Source organism: Ilyonectria robusta (assembly GCF_021365365.1).
Source record: "Ilyonectria robusta strain PMI_751 chromosome Unknown BGZ61scaffold_25, whole genome shotgun sequence".
Lineage (NCBI taxonomy): Eukaryota > Fungi > Ascomycota > Sordariomycetes > Hypocreales > Nectriaceae > Ilyonectria > Ilyonectria robusta.
Window position 1 is genome coordinate 130,903 of NW_025764459.1, and position 25,085 is coordinate 155,987.

Below are 25,085 nucleotides of genomic sequence, written 5' to 3' on the forward strand. Positions count from 1 at the left end.
AGACTTGGGGGCTAGCTTGTTTTCGAAACCTCCAAGACCGACGATAGAGGCCGTGTGGTTGCGTGCGATCATTGGGTATCAGGGGCTGTGCATGAAACTCAAGCGCCCATGAGACCACGGAGCGTAGAAACGAAGAAATGCTTAAAATGTGGCAGACCCCCTCATTCCGTTTCTTTCTCTCACAGCCCTTCCATCTACCGTCAACCAATCAATTTTGAACCGAATCCAAGGATACAATGTCCGCTACCATTCTCGGTAGTGGGTTACGGTCCCCGTGTCAAATCGGGCTATTACCTCCATTACGCCACTCTATGCTAGTAATTCGATCCAAAATAGCTCCCCCGAACGATACGAGAGTGGGTCGCAAACACGACAACACAGCCAGGCTTGAACATCAACATACGAGGAAGCTTGGGCCAAAAACCGGTCGTACACGGAGAAATCGCTATCCGGATCGTCTGCCAAAGTCTCGTTGGACTCTTGCCGAAATCCTACATCCCGATCGGAACTGGCGGCACCGAAACAAGGGCCCTGTGACAAAACCCCTAGGACTCTATCAACAAGTGCTTCTCTACCCAGCAGATGATCGGGCAACAGGCCGGCGGTGAAGTGGTCGCATGAGAGCACCAAAATCTGGGCGAGATCCCCCCACAAGAGTCTAAGGGGGGGGAAGTGTCGCGTGACGGAGCCTGGGCAGGTATTATGTGGACAAGAACAAGAAAAATTCAAGTTAGCAAATTATCCTAGAACCAGTCTACGGAAGGATCCCTGGTAATACCTCCCGTGCCAGATAGTGGCACACTGGGTTTTATCGAGGGGTCAACAGGCTAGTGTGTCGAAAAATCCGGACATCAACTTTGCTGTACTCAAGGCGATGGCAAAGGTGCTGGTTCCTTGCCTTCGGCTATGAACAAGGGGCAAGGGCGAAGGACGATTTCTACGAATAGATATCGAGAAGTGGCAATTATCGGTGGCGTCTCTATGGGCATGTCCTGTAAAGCACCTAAGACAATGCACACGCCCAAGGGCAAACCACAGGTTATGTAGCAGCTGATCCCGAGAAGAGGTGATTGTTGAGTTTCGGGGTCGGAACCTCCGAGACACTTTATTCAGGCTACCGATGAAACTGTGGTATTACTCTTTACGCTCTATGTCGATATATTTAGCATACATGCTCTGTGACCGAGATACGCTCTACTGTTTGTATCACGCCTAGTGGTGGTTCAAATTGCCAGTATTGGTTACAATTGGTACATTTTAACTGCTGTACGCTCTGCAAGCATCAGTCTAAGGACAATAGACTGTCGGGAATCCATAGGCCGTTGAGGTATCTCATAGAACCTCGAGTTCCTCGAGAATATTCGATACATATATGAGGGCGGAAAGCTCTCAATTGTCTTTGCAGCCACCAACCAGACACTTGATACTCTCCTTCGGTATTCTAAGCTCATCTATACCATCCTGCGCCTCGTCTCGCTTCGTGTTTACTAGCCGCGAGGCCAAAATCGAGCGCCCCTTGGGCATGTTGATTGGCAGAGCAAAGGTTTCCATGGCAAGAAACAGGGCACATAAAGCAGATGTGATTTTCATTTGAATGGTATAGTTTGAAAAGAACGGAAACTTTCGCTTCGCAAAGATCCAGGCGGCTTCTTGATTGACCTCTGGCACTGGAGTTCGGCCTAGTGGCAAGCGCAGCCTTGTATAAATAAGTACCGAGATAGAAGGCAGGGGACGAAGCCATTAATGGCTGTATAGCACTGCGCTTGATAAATGCCTTGAGCCGTATGTAGTATGCTGCATAGAAGCCATAGGCCAATTCTGGGCGACTGGAAGTAGAATGAACGCACACCATACTGCGGCCTGACTATCGACCTGTCTCGCTCTCGGTTCTTTCACAGCAGTCTTTTTGCGACCGATTATCACAAGTAGGCCGATGACATCAGCGACTTGCATTACTCATGTCACTTGTCCAAAAAGCCTCCCCAGAAGCCCAGAAAAGGTGCCATAGGTCATTTTTCGTGCTGTTCCGACGATTTGTCTCATCGAGTTCACCGTCAAAGGTAGGACACGCGCGACAAACTTCACAGCCACATGCGACAAAAAGACCTCTTCTTTACCCCCTGATGCTCATGTGCTAGTAACCTAATGAGGCAGTTTTAAACCGGAGTTAAACTAGAGGTTTTCGACCGTCTTTTCTACCCTTTTCTGATCCAAAGCTAGGCCAATTTAACCACATAAGCAACGATATCCGTGTGAACGTGACAGACGTCGCGGTTGGACAAAAGCCCATCATCACTGACGACATGGTCAGACAAAAAAGGAAACACAAGTCCAGGAGCGATATGTAAGACCTGATGCAACGGGACTTATGTCAAACGGGTACTAACGACTTTAAGATTCATAGTAGACTCGATTCAGAAGCATGCTGTTGACGAAAATGTGAGAACGCCCCCCCTCTTCGTTCAATGCTTCTCCATTGTGATGCTGTCCTCTTCGGAACCCTTTCCTGTCAGTGGGAAGAGCTTGAAACAAATGGACATAATTTCAGAAAGAGCCAAGCGGCTGATCTCTAGTTTTGATATCGTCCTTTCGTAGGGAAACACAAAGTTCCAAGTCAAGTGGCAAGGTTATGAAGATGAAAAAGATTGGACATGGGAGCCTCTGAAAAATCTCAGGTTAGTGATACAATCCCTTGAATCTCATGGCGCTTTTCTAAGTTCTTCGGGGTTATGGTAGAATCTCAGGCGAAGAAATGATTCGAGATTACTTCGATCGGCTCGCTGAAAAGTCGAGCGGTATGAAGGAGTCGAGAATGGCGGTCGGCACCAAACGCCACGAGAATGCCGGTGGTCATGTTCCCAGAGCATCCTCTCGGAGACACAGTCGTTCTCTTCCTATTTCAAAAACGCTCAAGTGGAGGGCCCCTGTTGGATCTTGGGAAGATAAAATCCAGACCATTGACAGCTGCGAGGATGCAGGCAACGGGGACTTAATCGTTTACGTTACCTGGAAGGGAGGCCAAAAGACAAGGCACAAAGCTCAGATGATGCATGCAAAATGCCCACAAAAGGTTCATTTCCTTGCCTCTGTTCGAACGCTCTCTTTCGCTAATAGATTCAGCTGCTTCGTTTCTACGAGCGTTTTGTGGTATTTTCATGATCATAAAACGCAAAGAAGGTATGCAGGCGGCTTTCAATCGGTCTAGTTATCTCCGTTTGTGGACGCGGAGAAGCTAGGTTTGCTGTTGAAGCTACCATCCTTACTTTCGCGTTAGAGATTGTTATTTATCTGGGATGGTTTACTATATCATGCCACTCATGGCGGCCGGGTTCGTACTTCACCTCTCCGCTGCAGATGGAATGAGGAATACTACGAGATAGCTATAACATTACTATAACTGATTTCCAAGCGTCTGAAGATCTATTGACACCAATCCACCAGTGCGGCTTTCATGTGAACTTCCAATAGGAGGCATCAGATCGCTATGCTCTTAGTAAAATCAATAGCTAAGGCTCGTAATGCAAGTGACAGAAAAAATCATGTCGCAACGGCTCGAGACGAATTTGGACTTCGTCATAAATAGCGCCGCAGTAATGCTGAGGTTTGCAAGGCTGGGCACAGAAGCACATTTATAAACCTGCATCCCCAGTTAACCAACCCGCCGGCTCTGTAACTCATTCAACCCCAGGCCATGGGAAGGCCATCAGCTCAAAAATCGATAGCTATGCATTATCTTCATTCACAGTACCACCAGCAAGGTCAGGCAATAGGGACGAACCACACACGTGGGGTTTTCACTAGGAACAGTTCGAATGAATTAGCCGATGTTACAAGCCAGTCAACGACGTGCGACCGTGACATCGCGATCGATATCGACAGGATCAGTGTTGAGGGTACAAGATTGACAGAAAGTCACTCACAGGCTGTCAATCAGAGTCTTTTGGACAAAATGGCCAAGATAAGCCAGGAATTAGGCGAGCTAAGGGACACAATCCACTACATGCAGGGCGTGCAGGATGCGCAGAATCAAACCATCCAAAGATTGCTCTCGCTGCACTGGCCAAGCACTGGAGCCGGGGCCTTGGAGGAAGAGTACGAAGATCCCACATTGTTTCCAGCAGACGAATCGTGTATGTAGGATACGGGTATTATACTCTCGTCTGGATGGTTAGGCGTAATTTACTGAAATAGGATGGAAAGAAAAATAAAAAAAACTTATTAGGCCTCGCTGAAAGAAGCAGGCTTGAAGCAGTTTTTGGCCTTCTCATTGACGGTCGCAAAACCTATATTCGCCTACTGTTCGAAGTCAAACATGTGAACCATACGACCTACGTGTTGGTATCTTTACGGCTGTACAATATAAAACAACACAGATACAAGGGTTTTCCCCTTCAATCTTGTTTTCTTCTTCAAATCACCCAGAAATGCCCGGCATCGGTGGGCTAAAAATAAAGCCAATCAATCAAAAGGACTCAAGCCTGCAATTATGGGCAACTTTGTTGTAACATCCAATGGGGGGGAAACGAATACTCTGAGCCAAAGCCAGGTCAATGAAGAACGGCGGTGTCTTGTCAAAAAATGCAGGGAGGAACTCGCCGCCCATATAAGTAAGACGGATTTCATTGGAATAAGTATGCTGATTGCTGACTTCAGTAAAGAAGAGAGAACTGGCATCACGATCGAACCCTTGAAAGTTCGGCTAGTAACCAAACAGAGCGATGTTTACACCTGGGTTTATACGGCCGAGGTGGCTCATCTCTTTTCGAAAAACCTGAGCGACCACGGCATGATGGCGTATAAAGAACTCTGTCGGGAGGTCGGGCAGAGCTTCCATGCAGTTACCTTTGCGAAGGCTGCAATCAATGCCGAACATCTGAGCCTCGGCCTGTATCGCGTATCGACCTATCCGCCAGCTTCTAATGTCCCCGCCGAGACTGGGGCAATGACGCACGAGGAGCTGGTCGCACGTACTACGTGTCAGCTCTACTTGACAGAAGAAAGTTTGAAGGTGGAGACAGCCAGAAGAGAATGCTTGCAGAAGGAACTAGAGTCCTTGAGTGTAGAGTACGAACATCTTGCTCAACAATTCAGGCAACAGACTGAAAAAGCAAGCCAGAGCGAGTCAATGCTGTACAAATGCCTCGAAGTTATCAACCAGATGGCATCTCTAGCGGAGGAAGTCCAACAAGATTATAGAAATACGGCGGACTCCAGTGTATTTCCGAAATAGCTGCGCAAGCTTGAAGTAGACGAGACTTTGTGTTTCCCGTGCAAAGCATGCGGACATCTCTTCATTGGGGGATTAATTCGGGGAGGGGGTTACCACGGTGTTAATGGTTTTGAATGGTTTGAGGGCTAGCCAGGCTAAATATAGACTACGTATCAAGCAATTAATGGCGGTTATGCAACATTCGGGCTTTTGGAGCGTCGCCAAGATCAAGCCACCAAGGATGCCGTACGGAAACCTCACCGCCTCCACCCTTGCTGTGACTGCCGCTGCCATTGCGCCTCGATACCCAGTAGTTGGGTTGATCTCGGAAGTTATGATTGCAAGCAGTCCGATCGATCAAAGCTTTGCTTCTCCCGATGTGCACGAGGCCCGACGTTCAGGCGCTGGAGCTAGGAACGTGTCGAGCTTCGGCACAAACCTTACACCTTTTGAGTGCACAGTAGTGGCACTCAAAAAAGAGAGCAGGTTCTACGTTTTTGCAGGAGGGGCAAACCCATTCGATTAAATAGCCGGCTCTGATCAACCAGGAATGTGTGCAAGCCTCTGGCGTGGGGCGAGTGGTAGAGGCCCGTACAACTGACGTATACAGACTTGGGTTATGTGGATCATTTTCCAATACATAATGTTGTTCTTCACTCCCTTGCTCACTGCCGTCTAGGGTATACGAGATAGCATCCATAATTTACAAGACACAGCAACACACTAATGTCAGCGGAGCAGCAAGGCCTCGGACGTGAGTAGCAAGAGAACTAAGCAAGCTCGCGGCAGAGAGACATTATTATACTTTTCATCCAAAATTCCCATACTGCGACACCTATATTGCTCGAATGCTGCATATCTGCACGTCTAATATTAAATTAAGATGTTACCTATCCTCTATCTACCGGTCCCAAGTTTTAGAATCCCCACAGCACGTACGCACAAAAGCATCCCGTTATCGACCTGAGCTAATTTGGTCGTCGAGTAGGCCGAAATAAGCCTCTTAACATACCGCAATTTCAGCCATCAATTTTGCTGAGGTGGATATCAACGCTATCAATCTGATTCAAGAGTTACAAGATGTGGACCTAACACGCAGTGATGCTAGATCTAATTCACACTGCCAACTTTGCAGCCCATTTTAGACAACTTGATAGATGTACGGTATCGGGATTGAAGACACCTCAGTTCGCGGGCACTCAATTCAAGCGGTACACGAGGCAGGGTTTCAGCCTCGAGTTCTCCGATTAGAACTAATTTAGACGGGGCCGAAAATAGGAAATCAACCACTCACGCGAGAAGTTACGGCCGTGGCGGAAGGACAAGTAATGGACACTCTTTCCGGGACGAAAAAAATCAGTGAAATGCCCGAGATTGGCTGCCCAAATGCCCCGCGCTCAGTTATAACATGTACATGTTCCGCCCTACCCACCGATCGTGCCTCAATAATGTTCTGACACCACCACTATCCTCTTCAGCGTCACGTACTCCTCTGGTCGATACTATATCTTACAATCCAACCGGTGGCCATTGACTTGCGTCAAACCAAATATGACTCAGCGTAGGTTGAAAGTGCGATCTTTTGCACCCTAGAACTAACTATATTCTTCTCGCTAGCCGATAAGCCATCGAGCTTGCGCTCGACTATTGTCTTCCATCGACTGCTGCACTATTACGACGACTTCAATACTTTTGCCGCTTCTTTGGGAGTCATGTCGCTGGCAGCCATGGTCTTCGGCGTGCTCCAAGCCGAAGACATGGGGGTACGCTCGCAGATAGCGGCTAGGTTGCTTATTAGCGCCACGATAACCTCTATCACCGCCATTACCTCTGCTACGATGCTCCAATTTACATTCGAAGGCTGCAAGCAGCCAAGCCGCGTGGGGAAAATCCTGGCCTGGACTCCATTGGCTATGCTTAATCTTGTCATTATCGAGTTCTCAGCCGGCCTCATCTTGTGGTACACCGACAAGTATCCCACCTGGATTACCACGTCGGTTGGCGTGGAGTTCTCCGTCCTGTTCGGGGGACTCATCATCATGGCCATTTGGGCATGGATAAAAATGAGTGGACCAGGTGGTCTTGCCGAATCAGGTGCTAGTGATGGCACAACGTTCGTCCTAGGCGGATGCGAGCCAAATGATCTACGCGGCTTCAGGCTCAGAACATAGACGGCTTTGACGTCACGAAAGGCAGTCATTTGTTATCTTCGCCAACGATTGAAGATGGATATATTTCGCTTCAGTCATGCCTACTCAGAATCATGGCACAACATGGATGTGGAACTATCTACTGGCCGTATAGGGAGAGGGTGAGCATTAGTAGATTTGGTTAGTCAAATAGCAACGGTGATAGACGCAAGTCATTTTTGTCGTTGATTCAGAGAAGTGGTGATTAGCCTTCACACCGCAGCCTCTCAATGTGATGTGTGCACCGAATTGTACATAGTATATGTTGGAAGAACTGAGAGTTTCCCCTTTACTTCAGTGAGGGATTAAAGTTTGAAAGTCCTGCGATGACAGTTCAAGGCCCTAGACAAAGATCAGTCAGCGATAGAATGCTTTGAGGGACCCCCATCACAGTGACAACCTCCTCACTAAGACCAATTATAATTAATACAATCAAAACTTCTCTCTATCAATTGCATCCAGCATTACTGTACAATTCAACGTCAGTAATAAATGTACTCCTCTGTGCTTGTCAAGTTCGTTCTGCCCAGTCACATTTATGCCGATTATGAATCTCTCCTAGTTTAAACCTCTCATTTTGGAGTGCTTATCCGTTGTGCACCAGAGCGCCGAACGTGCCTTTGTAGAGAATTTCAACTTGATCGCGGGTAGTGTGACAGAAAAACGAGACTAAATCCTTAGATGGGAAACAGACTGACTTCATGTAATGCTGATCCCATTGATTGATTTCCAAGACGAAAGTGTGTTCTCTGCGTGGTCAATATATGAGCACTTGATACTTCTTATCAAGTTAGACATGCTTCTCCATGTTTTTCTAATTTCCTTATAGTCAACTATAGTAGTTGAAGAACCGCCCTGCGCTTGACGACGCATTATCTTTTGCTTGTAGTTTGTCTTCTCCTTACACCCCTTGCGTACTTTAGATACAGCTCAACTATTGCCTTTTTTTACTCTAGGTCAATACAGGGTCCAGCTCTTCTTTGTTGTAGAAACTCACCGCATCCTAACCTGCGCAATCATCGCACGTTCGGTAGATAATTTTGTTGGGGAGTTTTGTACTACGCCCCCAACAGAGACGGAAGCCCCTGCGTCTAGAGCTCCTATTTCTAAGAGTTTTTTTGCACCATGTTTTGCAAGAGTTTCTCTCCATTGTTTTATTGCAAGTGCTGCAGGATGTTTTGATAGTCTGAATTTGGCACATAGTGGGACTTATAGTGCTGAAAGAAGTGGCTAAGGCAGAGTTGGATAGGAAGCATACAGAATCCATTCATTAACATGAGATTTATAGTGAGTTATGTATCTGCGCTTGGTCCTAAATGGAATAAATCCTGTTGTGGGCACCCAAAACACTCTACGTATAGGACAACGGCCGACATCAGTCTGCTTTCTTTTCTGATCCACAGTTGCTACGATACCCAGCACTAGTCATGGGGTCTCAATGGCAATTTTTGGATCTATCCCCACGGTGGTTCCGGACTTCTCGACGGCGAAAAATGAAATAATGTCACGATGGTTCGACAGCTATAATCGGCCTTGCGTAATGCTGGCTGCACATGCCCAGGATAACGTTTGAGTTCGACGTTGGGCTTACTTCACACTCAACACCGCTAATAATAGAGGGAGGGGCTGGCAATTAGAAACCTGGGCGGGTACCACAGCTAGCTAAACCATAGAGGGCTGTAAAGTATGGAAGTCAACCTCAGTCGAAATGCTGGTGTGGAGCACGATCCCAAAGTCTAAACGAAAAGCTAGCTAGGATTGGGGACCAATATAAAATAGCATTTGAATGAAAGAAGTGGTTGGGCTATCTTTTAGCAACCTTGGTTCCAGTAGGCTCGTTTTAGTTGCCAATGCAATGAAGGTCTATTTATTGATGTCTAGTTTTTGTCTTGCATATGCTTCTTGCTCCTTAGCATTTGGATTATGGGTCGTAGGCGTGGGAGATGAGTTTCCAAAGGTTCGCGATGCGCTTGTCTTGACGGGCTTACCGAAATTCAAGAGCTGAATCCATGGATTGAGCTAAAATTAGTCCACGCTGGTGCTCGCCATAAGATTCCTTACAGGACTGCCATACCACCCGCTTCATGGTCGGATGATTGCCCTGCTTTTCTCACTTTGGATGATAAAGACATTGTACCTTCGACGGAACCTATGAACTCGATTTCGGTTACGAACACATTTTAAACCGCAATCGCCTCTTCTCTTATCGCTGGAAACGACAAATCAAATGATGGTACCGAGTCATAACAGGTAGTTTGCGCTTCCCCTTTCCTTGCAGTCGAGACAGGATTGCAACTTAGAACTCTAACGTTTATATATTTTCTAGATACCGTACTATCAGTTGACTTTGGTGTCTTTATCTGAAAGCGAGTTCTCTGACAGTCCCACGTTTTACCAGTGCAGAGACCAAGAAATCAACGACGTGGTCAAGCATTCCAGCTCCCACCTGTTTCCAGAAGGCTGATAGAATGAAGCAATTCTCAATTAGCGAGAAAGACCGGGACCTTTTGGCTCTGCGGTTCTATGGAAGTGATCACATTGATCACCAGAGCCTGAGTCCTCACGAGACATTTGCCGGTGAAACATACGCTGATGCAGCCGTCAGTGACGATGGAAGGCTTGGTCTTCAGTATCTGATCATCACCTGGATGTCGGACTGCAAAGAAGGTTCCCAGATGATGATGGGCGCCCCTTCGTGTTACAAGTCTTTAAAAGCATCAATAGTCAATGCAGCACGTAGGGTGGCTGGGCCGTGGCAGGTTGTCTAAAGTACAAGTATGTGACAGAAAGGGCCATTGTGGGTTAAGGAGAGTCCATTCGTGGCAGCCTTGACTCTGACGTCTACTCGTTAGATTCTTAATTTTCTGGCAACAACCCGGAGCACCACTAGCGAAGAATAGAGTATGTAGTGACTAGCTAATATCTCCTGCCAAGGTAGAGGGCCTACATGAAGATATACATCCCACCCAAGACACATAGCCGGTGCATCAGAAGATGAGACATAAATGCTCTTCCACCTTCAGACTTGCCAAGCAGATAAGCTAAGATATCCGAGTCAATTTGTCATAATCCTGAACGAGCGGTCCAGATGGCCTTGTAGATTATGAAGGTCGGGGGTCCTGAAACTCACTTGCGCCAAGAAAATGGACAATACTTTGGTTTCGCCAGTCTGTCCATAGTTCAATCTCGACCCTTAAACGTAAGCCGTCGCTACATGATACGAGACACTGAAGCTAATTTGAGAGTTTCTGAGAAAGATACGTACAAGGCTAACTTTGGCTTCAAATGGGAGCAGGCGTGGTAGTGGCAGTGAACGTTTGCTTTCGGACGCCCCCAGGAACAGGGGCAAGTTTCGACAAGTCGAAATAGCTTCATTAGCCTGAAAAATTGAAAATCTTTCAACCGCATTCATGATATCTACTTGTTCGTCGAACATCATACTGATCAGAGTTTCTTTTTAATACTTAGCTCTTTACTGTTCATTCAACCCATACCTTTGTTCAGACCAGATCCAATCCCCGGGTATCCTTTGTCGCCACGCAGTTATACGTCGCCTTGTCATGTCTCATTCGCGAGCGATACTCAAGCAAGATGTCTGGCATGTCGACAAGGATGTCGAAGAGCCTGCATCACAGGAAGTTGTCGCCCTGCATTATGAACGAGCACAATCAATGTGCCGCCATGCTGGTGAGTAATGAGATTATACACATGGATCATGTTGACTGATCAAATCCTCCGAAGCCTTGTCACTTGACGATATCCAACACTTGAGCCAAAAGTTTTGGAACTTTCATTTTGACTGTAAGTTTGAAAGTGTCCGTCCGGAAAGGCGAGACAGCATGCTAACAGTATCAAGTGATTGCCGCCCGTGACATGGCGGCATTTATCATCGCGACCATCCATGTGAACCTCTGCATCGGGACGCTTAGTTCTTTCGTCAGAGACCGCCCTGACCTTCAAGATCTTGTTGAGAAGTTATTGAATTTCGACATCTGCGGCCAATTCATGCTCACAGAGGTTGGCCACGGCTTGGACGCACGTAATCTGGAGACCAGGGCGACACTACAGCCAGATGGCTCCTTCGATCTCCACACCCCCAACACCGCGGCGGCAAAGGCGATGCCTCCGACTACGCCCTATGTGGAATGCCACGTGTGGCAATCGTCTTTGCTCGCCTAATGGTGGGCGGGAATTGTCACGGGGTGAAACCTTTCCTCGTTCCTTTGAGCAGCTCCGAGAACATGAAACCGGGGATCACATCACGAATCTTGCCTACGAGGCCCGGAACTAAGCCCTTAGATCATTCAATCACAACTTTCGAGCATGTTCGCTTACCTCGAAATGCCCTCCTCGGTTCCATTTCCAAGTCGAAAGATGAACGTGCCGATTTTCTCCGCCAGATCTGGCGGGTTTCAATAGGGACGTTGTCACTTTCGATCATGGGCGTTTCTGCCATCAAGGTTGGGACGCACATCGCTGGTACTTACAGCCAACGACGAACAATTACCGCTCCTGACGGGCATACACGCGTACCAATCATGAGCTTCAGCACCCAGAAGCGTCCAATCATCGAGGGATGGGTGCAGGGTAAGATCCTTGAACTATACGCCCATTGGACCGTAAAGGCATTCATGAATGCCGACCATGGCCCGCTCACGCGGCATGCCCTTGCCACCATTTTCAAATCAACCGTTGTTCGAGCTTCACGCATTTTGAATGAGCTTACGGAGCGATGTGGTTGGCAAGGCCTTTTTGCGTACAACCAGATTAGCGAGTTAGCATTGACGTTTCAGGGTAATGCCATTGCTGAAGGGGACACCTTGGTCCTGTGTATACGTGCGTATCTTCAACTTCACCTACGTCGGTGACTGAAACTAACCGTTTTGATAGGACTGGTATCAGAACTTCTTGGAGGGAAATACGCCTTCCGGCGCCACAAGATCCGACGACAGTTTTGGCTCGCCGTGAACGGCAAATGATGGAAGCTGCCAGGTCCAAACTCAAGGATATTGGTGGATATGGTGAACACAGAGGCCAGGCATTCAATCAGCATATTCTTCCTTGCTGTCGCCCTATAGCTGAGGCAATCGGCCACCGCATGGCTTACGAGGCAGCAAGAGAATCAGGGGCCTGTCCAAAAGTCCTCCGTCTATACGAACACATGTGCGTCGGTACGGACTTCAGACATTGTTCATCCGACGGCCATGTGCTCCAAGCGATCGGGGACGCCGCAGTTGAGGCATACGATGATGTGTTGGCCGACATGTTGCAGTCGCTGCAAAACTATGAAGCGGATGCCTACACTACTGCACCTATCATGTCGGACCAGTCATGGGCCAGTTTCGTCGATAAGATGCAGTCGTTCAAGCATCCGAGCGATCATGCTCGAGACATCCAACCCAAACTCTAAGTTGGCCTATGTGTTGTGGCGGCTCGCACACTCAGACGAGTACTGTTCTTACACGGGATACCGATGGCACAGTACCTTGGGCTTATAATTGCTGAGCTTTGGCGCGGGATGGTATAAGATGGGAATTTGTATTTGGTGATTGCGTGAGACATCATGATTGACCAAGGGGTCACGTCGATGATTGGAAAACCACCTACAGATGCGACCGGCCCTTTCGTCTTTTTTTTTGGTACCGTATTCAATGGTATATCTGTGTCTTTCTCAGGTCCAACAAGGAGTAATGCGTGTCGCTTTAGCGGCACAGAATGGGGACTGGGGCGGAAGTATGCTAAACTTGGCTCACAAAGGATGCAATATTTTAGACTACGTCTACATCGTAATTCGATATTTCAATTATTCTATCGCAGTGGTTATGGAAGGCGTTCGTGTCAGCCATTAATGAATGCCGCGTCTGGAAACCATCGTGTGTTTCTAATCATCCCTAAGAGGACCCCATCAGGAGAAAATCATTCGTTTTTTTTTTTTCAGATATTAGTTAAAATTCGTATACAGACTGCTTCGAATACGAGATTCAACTTTGTCTCTCATGTATTGGGGAACTATGTACAGCGTCGGTGTCGTAGCAACCCTTATTTCCACTCCCGGCTAGTGTCAAAGCAAGGGTTGCCGACTAGCTAAGATGGTACCGTATCATGTCTCAACGGTCCTCCACAATGGGTCTCATTCATGCCGTAGGTATGGGACAGATTAGCAGGATCGGGTAACAGCCTCCCGTTTCGGCCTTTTTTGTTTCAAACCGGGGCCGAATAAGAAAGACTCTTTACGAACCATGGTGGGCACCCTTGAACACATGTTCTTGACACGTCCCGCGTCGTATGTAAGTAGTGAAGAAACTGAATGAAAACTAGCCTTTCCCGATATCTGGACCACATGTGTACGTTGCTCTGCCATGAATCCGATACCTATTGTTCCGATTAGAAAAAGCATACTGTTTCAACGACTCGGATCATTATTGACCGCCATCGCTATCACTATTTTGGCTTTCGCAGGTTGCGTGGTCGCTGGCCATTCTCGCAGTATCGTAAATATCACACCTCACGAACAGTACTCCAGCTCCATCGGGGTCCTTGGGTTGCAAAATCGATAACAACCGTGTCGCGTACTGGCCAGGCTCTGTTGGCTGTGACGACATTTGCGTTAGGGTCTACAACGAGGGCCGCTCGGTTCATCTTCTCCGCATCGACACTTCCGGGGGAGCCTATGACATATCCTACGATGCCTGGAACTACCTTGCCTTCGGTAAATCTGCCGTCGAGGAGCCCCATATGGGTGGTGGCATCGGCATGAACTACGATGTTGTCCACGCCTCGGAATGCCAGCATTTGCTCCATGAGGGCAAGCTTCCCCTTTCAGCCGCCAATAGCATGAATTATGTCGCATCTTGCATTGCCCAGCCCACGAGCTGGGTTGCGCAGAACCATGTGTTATATAATATTCAGGACCAAGTGTGTAAATTAGGTGTGGATGAAGAATGCCACCTGGACCTTGCCATCAGTAACCAGCCATCCTGCCCCAGTCCCCTTGGTATTGAAGCTCCTCTTAACAATAAAGTTGAGAATATTCAATATGGCACAGGCAAAAAGATAGCCGCGTAAGTCGCAGTGCTCATGAATGCCTAGGGGCTTGGGCTATCCCTGGCCTCTTATTAATCAGTACGATATGGAAAAGTAGAACTGGTTGTCTCGTACATATGAATAAGAACTAAGTAAGGTAAGGGGTACAACGACTGACTGCGGCCTTGGCTTTATGATCTTCGCTCTTATAAGTGATTATGGCATCTCACCTTTTGCAAAAGTGCCGACCAGCGGCCACGATTGTCTTGTGTCCTGGGCTGACCTCTTTTGACATTGAAAGCGACCTTCTAATGATATTACCCTACGTAAAACAAGAACACGCGCGGATAATTCAGTGACAGCCCTATTTCCTTCTGAATGAACCTAATCACTTTCATCCATTGATGATCTGGCAGAGAGATACATTCGCGCTGGCCTTGCTGATACGTTGACTTGCCAGCTCAGTGTCTGTACCTTGGTGTTAGAAGTTTCATCACCGGGCCTCTTTGTAGCTAAGAACACTCTCATTGCTTTTCCGGAGCCCGGAGAATGAATACATTAAGCCATCTGTTGGAAGATGACCCTGTATTACGAAACCTCTGATAGATTGATATCCTGACCTTAGTCAGAAGGGGGGTCTGATAACCCCTCTTCCGGGCCGGTCGGATGACCGGCACAAGCAATCATCAACATCATCATCACTGCTTTGAACACTATCCATTTGATCAAATTGACCGTAACGGATCCAACACCATCAAAGAGCAAAAATCCCAGTAACCGTGCACATGACACTGTTTTAATCGGAGTAACAACCGCCAGAAGCATGGTCTTACGGCTTTCGTGAGCGAAGACTTGTTTCGTTCATCCCAAAATCGAACGCGACTTGCTTAGCAAAGTAATCAAGTGAAAACTGAATGTCACCGTTTGAATCCTCAATCATTCTGCCACACACCAAAAGAGCTCGTCCATATAAATTCAGCAAGTGCGGGTAGTGAAGATTAATCCACCACGAGTTAAAATTTGCATGATTCTCCGCTTCTCGTTCGAGTTCCTTCGTAAAAGCGAAGCAGATGGCAACGTACATAACCAACAGCGTCCGGCAATCCGCTGGAATATTCTTCGTTGAAACCGACTCAAAGATCTCGGAGACCCTATGGAGCCTGTAGCGACAATACGCGGTGATTGGATAATCTAGTCGTTTGAGAAGGCATTTTTATGCGCGGATAACCTCATTCACAGAGAGGATAGGCCGAAATTTCTGATATTTTGAAGCTGTTCCAGTATGGGTTTGTAAGGAAGATAGCGAAGGCTTCGATCGCAGATGGAAAGGGACGTTGGAATCCCTTCCGTTTGGTGATGGGGAGGAATTGAGGTCAACTCCTATATGGCCCGCAGCTCCGATTTGAGTTCATTAATTTGGTGCTCCTCGGCCACGAAGCTCTACCTCTGGATGTTGAGTTCGAATAAAAGCCATCTGACTTACGCCATCTTCAAAGTCCTTTGATAACATTTCAACAGTCGAACAAGACCAGATTTTTTCGTTGTTTCGTAGTCGTTAAGGATATCTTGGCTCCGCTGGTGAACGACCCGCATATCGTCCCCTGTAGACTTTGGCAAATAAGGAATGAATGAAGAGAGTCTATCGATGGATAACAGGGAAACGCGAATCGACTCCCGTTCAGTGTTACGGATTTGGCGGATGGGGTCGTTCAGATCTATAATATCGATCGTATGTAGAGGAGGGATGGAACTGATCCCAAGGTCAAAAGGCGGGGAAGTTGCTCAGCCAAGTCTCACAGTGGTGTTATCGATACGATTCGAGCGGCTACACTAGACCCACAATATCTGGACAGAAGCAGCGCCATTTGCCACTTATCATCGAAATGGCAAAACTTCGATTAGAACGTCAAGCCTCGCAGATGTGCAATACACCACACTCCCACCGCACGTTGGAGTTTCTGAAGGTACAAGGCAGAAGTAGGCTCAGCGGGCTAGATCTTGTATTGAACCTCCAAAGGACATTATATTAATCATAACAAAAGGTTGAATCCAAATGCCCAGAAATTCCATAGCTAACACCAAAGTAGGCTCAACTCATGGCGGCGTGACGCAGCTACAAGCCGTGCCTGGCATGCCAACTGAGGCTCAGGTACCTTTCACCACGACCTGAAGCAACATCAGCCACGCTGTGATGTGGTGTTGAAAGATAGCTGCCCGTGGAACCAATCACTGACGTGCAAATTATTGTGAACGTTCGTGCTCAACCCCGGTGAACTACCGACTGAGGAATCCGATCACGACTGTGAGCTGACAGACTCAAGTTCAGTAAGTAATCTGCTCGATCGAAAATGATTCCAACTTCTACATCGCACAACAGTGTGGCAGTTCTCTAGAATGGAACCCGTTTATACCCCCGTTTAGATTTCTCCCCCTCTCTATATCTTTCCCCCTGTTTATACCCCTGTGACTTCCCTACCCCACCTCGAAACTTGAACAACAAGCAGCCCGCCTGTGTTACTCCACCAACTCCTCCATTACCAGTACCTGTGAATATGTAAATATCAAGGAAAGTCACGACTGTTGTCAAAACTTACATGACTCCCAGTTTCGGAACATAATATCCTTGCATGATGGGCCATCATCTCCAAGTGGCTTTTTCCGGTCTTGTGCCCCGCCTACACATCCCTCTGCCCAACAGATAGAATACTCGTAGCCTATACCACCGAGCCATTCTACACCAAGAGAGCACTTATCCTCCGGACTTACCGATCTTTGATACGACTCATCGTTGCACCATAGTTCTGCGCTTGTTTGAACGCTCCACCCCACGATATCTCCATACCCTGGGAGTTCATCTTCATCTCCACATATCGGTGCGGGTAAGTTCGTCTGACTAAGGTCCGCTGTTGTTGCCGTCGCCTTCTCACGAAGAGCTGACTTTGTTCTATGTAGCGTTGTCTTTCGATTCTTCGAATAGTGGGAAGATGATATGATAGATGATGAAGAGGTCTCGGCGACTGATGTTTCATCGGAGCTGGTTGTTCCCGTAGTGGTCTCTTCATCGCTCTCACTTGGTGTCGTGGCTGACGATGTTTCTGTCTCGATTGCTGATGACACGATCGTCGTGGTCGTCTTTGAATTTTTTTTTTCGGTCGGCACAGCAGTAGATTGCGCGTCAGAGGTCTCAGTCGTCTCTTTAACCTTGTGAGACGATGCCGTGGCCGGAGACTTACTTAGTTCCCCGGATAAAGTAGTTTTCGCGGATCCTACCGACGATTCCCTTTCATTATTGTTTGTTGATGATGTACTCAATCCAGTGACCGACGGAATGGCTGTTCTTGTCGAATCCTCGACCGCCTTAGTTTTCTGTGTGTCGGTCGGTGTGCTTGTTGCCGCGCTTGACAGCGTGTCGGGGGACGCAGTTGCTGATTTCTCAGCTGTTGACGTAGCGAGAGACGTGTCTATTTTTTTGGTCGATGTGTTGTTGGATAATGCCGAGGTTTCTTGTGTCGTATCCTTGCTTGAAGAAGTCAGCTTTCGTGAGTAATGTTCTGCCGGCAGCGTGACTGACGACGTGGTAGTTCCCGTGGTTGGTAGTGTAGCGCAAGGTTCGCTACTGTCTGTACTTAAAAGAGCTCCTGACACTGTCGCGGTCCCAACTGCTGACAGCGTTCTTAACGTGCTATCCGTTTCTTCGCTAGAGGACGCCTTTGAACCAGTACGGGATGATTGAATGGTATTTTTGCTTGAAGGAAAGTCTAAGTGTGTGCTTATTTCTCCGGTTGGGGGCGTAGTAGACGACGTGGTCGATTCTTGGCTTGATGACGTGTCTGATGGGATGTTCTTCTTATCCCCTTCATGTTGCGATTGTACAGTGCTTAGGGACGACAGTGGCAGTGCCGGCCTCCTTGATACCGAAGTGGTAGTAGCCTCTTTTATAGTCGACTCGTCGTCACTTGCATAAGGCGATGAGGGTGTTGCATTTGCTTTCGCAGTCGACGAGAGAGGCTGACTGGTCGTACTCTCTTCATTACCGCACACTAGGCTGTTGGGGTAGTCTGCGCCGTCCGAAAGCTGCAGCATGGGCGGACAACCATTAATCCACACGGCGGAGTACCTAGGAACATTGTATGGCACATTGTAGGGTATGGAGGGAAAGATATCGTCGATGTCTATACCCGGATTGAGGTCCTGGACTTGCTGACGGTTGACACCTAGCTCCCTCAACACCAACGCAAAGCATTGGCCCGGTTCGGGCTCCCATTGCCCATATTCAAAAATGCACGCCTCTTTAAGCGCATTGACATAAGAAAATAAAAAGGGAAGAAGCAGAGCCTTCATATTAACCAAGGGTAGGTCTATGAGCAGGTTTCCTATTCAATAGACGCCCTCCAAGTTCATATGGAGCTACCTAAGATGGATTCATATAGGCTCCGAAGGTCCACAAATGAAAGTATTCCGGCCAGACTTGCAGTCCAATTCCGGCCTTTGTTCCAACAAACTGGCATTTACTACGACGGGCGAGATACTTCGGCGTCGGTTGACGACGCTGAAGGAGGTAAACCTGAGAAGATATTGTTCCGAGCCCAGTCACGATGCATATCACCAGATCGTGTTTGCAACACCTTTTAAAAGATTTACTGTGAGAGAAAACTATGCAGCTCACCCACCCACTCCTCTTTGTCGTTAGCTCAGCGTTCATATCTACGTCCAAGAAGCTTGATAAATGGTGATGGACAGCCTAGTAACTCGTGTGCCGCATATCAATTTTGATGGCTTTTCATAAAATCCTGGCATTTGGAAACAATGGTAGACAAAACCGCATCATGGCTTGTGTGGTTGTTTCGCCGTTTAAAGGAACATGCTGGCCCTGGCGGTGTAACAGATTGTCGTCGTGAGATCAACTTTCTCTGGTCGAGGTGCGAATTGAGATCAAATTTGCTTAGCCCAATTTTAGCGAGAAATAGATGGATGTAATTGGAGCGCGAGACAGCCATTCTAGGGCGTATCCATTCCCACCTAACACACAGTGGATCTCAAACCCTCCATTGTCCTCGAAAGCTTGGGACGGCATAACCCGCCTCGGCGCGGCTCAAAATGACCTTTTTACCTTTACTTATCCAGAAATGGCCTTTTGTAGGCGCAGTCCAAACTTTACCAAGACATACTAGTCTGTTGGCCTACATCATCTGCTGATATAAAAATCCGACCTCGTCCATACTAGCTCCGGATATCAGTCAACCAACTTCACTTCCTACACTACATCTCAAAATGCCAGAATCTACCATTGCACCGTCGGCTTCTGGTGAAGGCGCCGCCTGGAAAATGATTCTAGGAGACAACTCGACATGGCTCAAAGAAATGACAAAGTTGGGTTATCGGCTCCATCTTTTGAGCTCCGACTTTGATAAGCTCCACGACCAAAGCCAGACTTCAAACGCAAGTCAAGTCTATCTGGTCCTAGTTATCGAATCAGCTCAGACAAAGGACGGCGATGCAGACCAAAATGACCATCCTCCACTCAGGGAAAAATTCTTCAAGGAGTTGAGGACTCATGACTGGCAGAATGAAATGGGACGGGATATTCTGTTGAAACACTCGGGCATTATCCTGAACGTCAGCACGTATTATGTCAATGGCGACGTACAATCCCCCTTTGCCGACTTTACTAGACTTTGCCGCAAGAAGGAGGCTGCTCCCGGGGACGAGGGGCAGACAAGGAGCCGCTTACGTGCAGTCACGTACGGAACTGAGAATGTAGACGTCATCTCTTGGTTTTTCAAAGGTGGCTATCTCTTCATTTTCTATGAAATTGACGGTAGAAACCATATTTGGCAATTCAGGCCGAAGGATGACTACGACTTTATTACTCAGGCGGAGAGCACTATCTAGGGAGCTTCCAAGCACACAAGGCCGGCATGATGTAAACTAGTCGAGACACAGAGTATATAAGTCAGTGGGAACAGTATTTAAGTCTCAATTTGATATTAATGCCGCTATTTACAGAGCCCTGATTCAGAACTACGTGATTATGTGTTTGGTCCTCTCATACTCACCAACACGTTCAGCGTTCCGTTTGCCCAAACTCGTATGCTCTCCTTATATGTTAACTTTGTTTCCTCTTTGTCCCTGCGAGTCTTGTCGTGGAGCTGAGTAAGTCGTGCAGGCATTTTGCTCCTGGGATACGTAGTTTATTAACAACACAGTGGCAGCAATAGTCCAGAGCCATTAGGGGAAGAGTAGAGTTTGCACACAGGGTTTGAGTTTCCAACTAACGTACTATGTCGTACTTGGCTTACATAAAGAGTTGGGGCGTTGCTCTACTGGGTTTTATTGGTTACTGATGGATCCGTTACGGTAAAATTGATCAAATGGATAGTGTTCAAATCAGTGATGATGATGTTGATGATTGCTTGTGCTCGTCATCCGGACCGGTCGGAATAGGGGTTATTGATGGATCCGTTACGGTCAATTCGATCAGATAGATAGGGATTAATACAGTGATGATGATTATGTTGATGATTACTTCGGCCGGTCATCCGGATCGGCCGGAAGAGGGGTTTTCATACCCCCTTCTGACTAAGGTCAGGATATCAATCTATCCGAGGTTTCGTCATACAGGGTCATCATCCAACACAATACCCAGAGAATGGCATGTTTGCCCGTACTCCCAACCATTATCAGGAGGGTCGGAAAAGCGGAATAACAGAAGTATGGTAATATCAATAGGATATCCACGGCGGCCTTTTGGTGGCTGATTCAGCGGCTTAGCGCCACAACGCCGCCAAATCACGTCCGTGTTCCCGTTCACCTGGAGCCAGTGGGGTTCCAAAAGTCCTGCAACGCCAGGCGACTCGCGTCGACGATCGGAACCGCGTTTCCTGCCACCTTCATCTTCAATCATCCACAACTTTTTATTATGACGTCCAATTTACGGTCTTTTGGGACCATAATATCTGGAAATCGTCAGGGAAGACAACAAACCAGTCCCGAGCTTCGTGCGGCTATTATTGCGGCCGTACAAGCTGGAGAGAAAAGGAGTGTGGTCGCGACGCGTTTTGGGGTTACGACAGCCACAATCAGCCGTCTGCTTCAACGGCTTGAGACAACGGCATCAATCGATCCTAGCCCTCGGTCCGGGCGTCCCCCAAGTCTGACGCCTCGGGCGAAAAGGGCTATTATTCACGCTGTACGACAGGATGAAAGCGTCTCAAGGAAAGACTTGGTGGATGACCTGAGTCTTGGGGTGAGCGCTACGACTGTCCGCCGGACTTTAAATGAGGTCAACTTGCGCAAATGGCAAGCTAATAAGAGGATCTTTTTACGAAAGGAAGATGCAGCTCAGCGGCTTCAATTTACGCGCGACTGGGCGAAAAGAGAAGAAGAATTGGGTGAGGTATGACTAAGTGTTTGAGATACCCTCGTCTGCCACTGTACGCGTTACTCACACACCCTAGGTTATCTTCTCTGATGAGTGCTCTGCTCAAAATGGCAGCGCCAATCCGGGCACCTGGGTCTGGAGGTTCACTCATGAGATCTATGACCCAAAATTCGTCAATAAAACAGCTCATAGCAAGGGAGATGTGACGATAATGGTGTGGGGTGCAATTTGCAAGGAGAGCCGAAGCAAGCTGGTTATTATGACCCGAGACACAGCCTCTAAGCGCGGTGGCTACTCATCTAATAGCTATATTGAAGCTCTGACTTCTGGGCTTCTTCCTGATTATAATGGCACCCGGCATTTCTAGCAGGATAATGCCGGAATCCATACATCAAAGGTCTCGATGAGCTTCCTGCTTGAGCACGGAATCTCTCTTATTGACTGGCCTCCTCACAGCCCCGATTTGAACCCCATTGAGCATGTTTGGGCCAGACTAAAGAGAGATCTCTATAGAATGTTCCCTTGGGTCTCCAAATTGAAGAAAAACGCAGCTGATACCGCAAAATTTAAAGCGTGCTTGGAAGCGGCGTGGGAAGCTATCCCTCAGGACTTCATTCGGGGCCTGCTAGAGTCAATGCCGCGGAGGATCGAGGCCTGCCGCAAGGCTAGGGGTTGGTATACAAAATATTAAAGCCACGCCTCTGAGGAATCCAAAAATGTAGTTACTTTTATTGTAGCTAGTCTGTAGCCTGTGGAATTGGTATCTTTATTCTATGTGTTCCGGTCAGGGTGGTGGTGTAAGTGGGGCTGTTGCAGGACTTTTGGAACCCCGGTGTATCGAACCGCGCATTCCTGACGCACAGTACCCATTCGTGCTATGAACGGCGTTGGAAGGCGCTGGACTTAGAATGGTTAATCCACAATCAGCAAAATAGACTCGTTAGGTAGCGAGGCAATCATCTGGTCCCATGACGACAACCCGCACGTGATAGAAGTAAATTAAAAAACATAAATATCAATTTCTTATCCCAATTTAGTGATCTAGATAGCAGAAACATAAACAAGTACAAACTACCAACGCATCAAATCCACAGCAACCTTCAGCTTTCTTCGTCTAGTATCCTATGAGAGGAACCTTTATGTGGCGGTCTTCATAATGAGAGTTCGAGTGAAGAAAGGGGCATATACCTCCCAGAGCAATTTCGTAAGTGAAAGCGAAGTAGAAAGCAGACCAGAAAACCTATCTCTTTTTCCTTTTCTTCTTTTTCTTCTCTCTTAGGCAGCAGCTGCCACCGACTTTTTATGGATCCTCCAAGACTCTACACATTGTTGCTGGTCGGCCGCACTTAGTTCTGAAAAGTCTTCGGCGTCTCGCAGTTCAAGCCAGTCTGTGAGAAATCTCGTTTTGACTTCACTGAGATTTCCCGCGCCCTGCGTCTGTCGTTGGGGGGACACGGTGGATCTTGGCGACGGTAAGAATCGAGTTGGCGATGATCCTCTGTCCCTTTGCGCCGATCCTCTCTTGCTCCGCGATGATTTGCTCGTGCGCCTTGCCGATCGAGTCTTGCCCCTTGCCAGACCGAGCTCTCCTTCTAGAAGGGGGACGGAGGGAGACCTACTGATCGCCCTTCGCCTGCCCTCCTTGGCCTCGATGTACCTCTGTTGAGACTCGACCGCGGCCTTGTAAATATTCCTATCGGCCTTGGACCTGCTTCCTATTATATTTCGATAAGCAGTTCGCGTTTCCCACTTCTTCTCCTCCTCTCCGTCGATCATCCATCCCACCAGAACGTAAGTAACGGTATGGGTGAAAGACTCGTTGTATTCGGGATCGATGAGTTCCAAGTCGTGCTCCAAGTCGCCCGAATTCAGGCCCCGCCAGGCAACTCCCCAGATCCTAGGCGTTTCAGCATTCGGATGTTGGACTCTACCGATACCTGGTAGTGTATCTCCGAATCTATTTTTCGCGCTCCCCACGTTCTCATTCTCGGGCCGAGCTTCTGCGTAGCTACGGGGGAATGCACGATTTTCTACCCGGTAGGTTGCCGAATATTTTTTTCCGTACATATTAATGTACTTGGGAAGATGCCTACCGGACCACCCCACTGTCTTCACACCTTCTTCGCTTATACCACTTGTAGTCGGGATAGTCAACAACGGCTTGCCATACTCCGGATCTTCATACTCCGGATCTTCAAACTCCGATGTTTCATCATCTTCGAGGAACAAAGATCCATTCGGTTCATCGTTCTCAATGGACTGCACAACAGTCTGCCGTGGCGCGTCGCGTCCTGTCTCCGGTTTCTGTTGCTGTCCTCCTTCATTTACTGCCCCTTTCTCGTGCCCGGGCTCGTTATTACCGTCGCCGCCAGGATTTCCAGGTGTCTTCGAGCTATCATCGTCCTTTCCAGGAGATGTTGAGCCGTTGTCAGGTGAAGACCGCTTTAAGGAGAGGCCACTCTCATTTCCATGTGTTCTTTCCATACTTTTATTGTCTGGAGTGGCTCCCCCATTTTCCATTGACCCTTCTGTGGCTGGCTGAGTATTGGGTTCTTCAACTTTGCCCTCAACTTTCCCCGAAGGAGTCGGTGAATCGTCATCTACGTCCATCGAGTCGACGACAGCACGCAACGCACTAACCTCATTTCGCATGCCATCGATCTGTCGCTTTTTTTCTGGGCTTGCCTTATCATAGACTGCAGCTGCGCGTTCGAGTGAAGCCAGTTTTCTTTCAAGCTGTTGTTGCATCTCATGCTTCGATGTTGGCTTTTTGACAGCCTCCTTTGAGGATGCTGGCTTGGCCTTCTTGTCTTTTCCTTTGGTAGGCGCCATGGCTGTTGCAAGTGGAATGGCGATTTGAAAGTTGGGGGGACTGCCTTATCTTAATATACCTCTCATACCTCGGCTATCGTCAAAACCAAGGAGTGGGCGACGTCCAGACTAGGACGATTACCAGTAGTAAAAGGCTATTCGTTAAAAAATCGACTATGAAGAGTCCATCCGAAATTAGTCTTTGTGAACATTAGATCAAGCAAGGCAAGTATTAGCCAGGTAATTATCAAAAGAAAGGAGCTTCATTTTTAGCTACTATTACGAATAGCTGCGGCTCTAGCATATCTAGAAATAGGCCTTAATACTACGCAATAGTAAATAGAAAGAAATGATCTGTTATTTATTATACTCCTAGGAATATTAAAGGAACCCTTAGATAAGCCATTCAGAAGTAATTGCCGCTCGATGAACCCTCTAGCCGCTTCATCATCGCAACTGCTCATGTAAACAA

At 47.8% G+C, this 25,085-nt stretch overlaps 7 protein-coding genes across 7 annotated transcripts; 6 read left to right on the plus strand and 1 right to left on the minus strand.

The window, feature by feature from the left end:
- Positions 1–2,394: 2,394 nt before the first annotated feature.
- BGZ61DRAFT_289186 (uncharacterized protein) lies at positions 2,395–3,073 on the plus strand (the record flags this gene model as incomplete). The annotated part of the gene is made up of 3 exons (XM_046238552.1): positions 2,395–2,439; positions 2,596–2,675; positions 2,737–3,073. Coding segments are annotated over 3 exons (462 nt in total), but the record flags the coding sequence as incomplete, so codon positions are not given.
- A 1,413-nt stretch (positions 3,074–4,486) lies between these two features.
- On the plus strand, positions 4,487–5,230 carry BGZ61DRAFT_498082 (uncharacterized protein; the record flags this gene model as incomplete). The annotated part of the gene is made up of 2 exons (XM_046251238.1): positions 4,487–4,607; positions 4,659–5,230. 2 exons carry the CDS (start codon positions 4,487–4,489, stop codon positions 5,228–5,230), a joined length of 693 nt encoding a protein of 230 aa, XP_046098315.1.
- A 1,598-nt stretch (positions 5,231–6,828) lies between these two features.
- On the plus strand, positions 6,829–7,260 carry BGZ61DRAFT_291900 (uncharacterized protein; the record flags this gene model as incomplete). Its single annotated transcript, XM_046238582.1, has 1 exon — positions 6,829–7,260. A coding segment is annotated over one exon (432 nt), but the record flags the coding sequence as incomplete, so codon positions are not given.
- A 3,698-nt stretch (positions 7,261–10,958) lies between these two features.
- BGZ61DRAFT_498083 (uncharacterized protein) lies at positions 10,959–12,808 on the plus strand (the record flags this gene model as incomplete). The annotated part of the gene is made up of 5 exons (XM_046251239.1): positions 10,959–11,085; positions 11,140–11,199; positions 11,255–11,550; positions 11,637–12,238; positions 12,289–12,808. The coding sequence occupies 5 exons, from the start codon at positions 10,959–10,961 to the stop codon at positions 12,806–12,808; spliced, it is 1,605 nt and encodes a 534-aa protein (XP_046098317.1).
- Positions 12,809–13,637: 829 nt separating this feature from the next.
- BGZ61DRAFT_483436 (uncharacterized protein) lies at positions 13,638–14,463 on the plus strand (the record flags this gene model as incomplete). Its single annotated transcript, XM_046249500.1, has 3 exons — positions 13,638–13,685; positions 13,717–13,742; positions 13,914–14,463. 3 exons carry the CDS (start codon positions 13,638–13,640, stop codon positions 14,461–14,463), a joined length of 624 nt encoding a protein of 207 aa, XP_046098318.1.
- Positions 14,464–19,504: 5,041 nt separating this feature from the next.
- Positions 19,505–20,414, plus strand: BGZ61DRAFT_460628 (uncharacterized protein). The gene has a single exon (XM_046247048.1). It carries the CDS (start codon positions 19,693–19,695, stop codon positions 20,311–20,313), a length of 621 nt encoding a protein of 206 aa, XP_046098319.1. The 5' UTR covers positions 19,505–19,692; the 3' UTR covers positions 20,314–20,414.
- A 3,281-nt stretch (positions 20,415–23,695) lies between these two features.
- Positions 23,696–24,634, minus strand: BGZ61DRAFT_286637 (uncharacterized protein; the record flags this gene model as incomplete). Its single annotated transcript, XM_046238522.1, has 2 exons — positions 23,696–24,340; positions 24,407–24,634. Coding segments are annotated over 2 exons (873 nt in total), but the record flags the coding sequence as incomplete, so codon positions are not given.
- Positions 24,635–25,085: the final 451 nt, after the last annotated feature.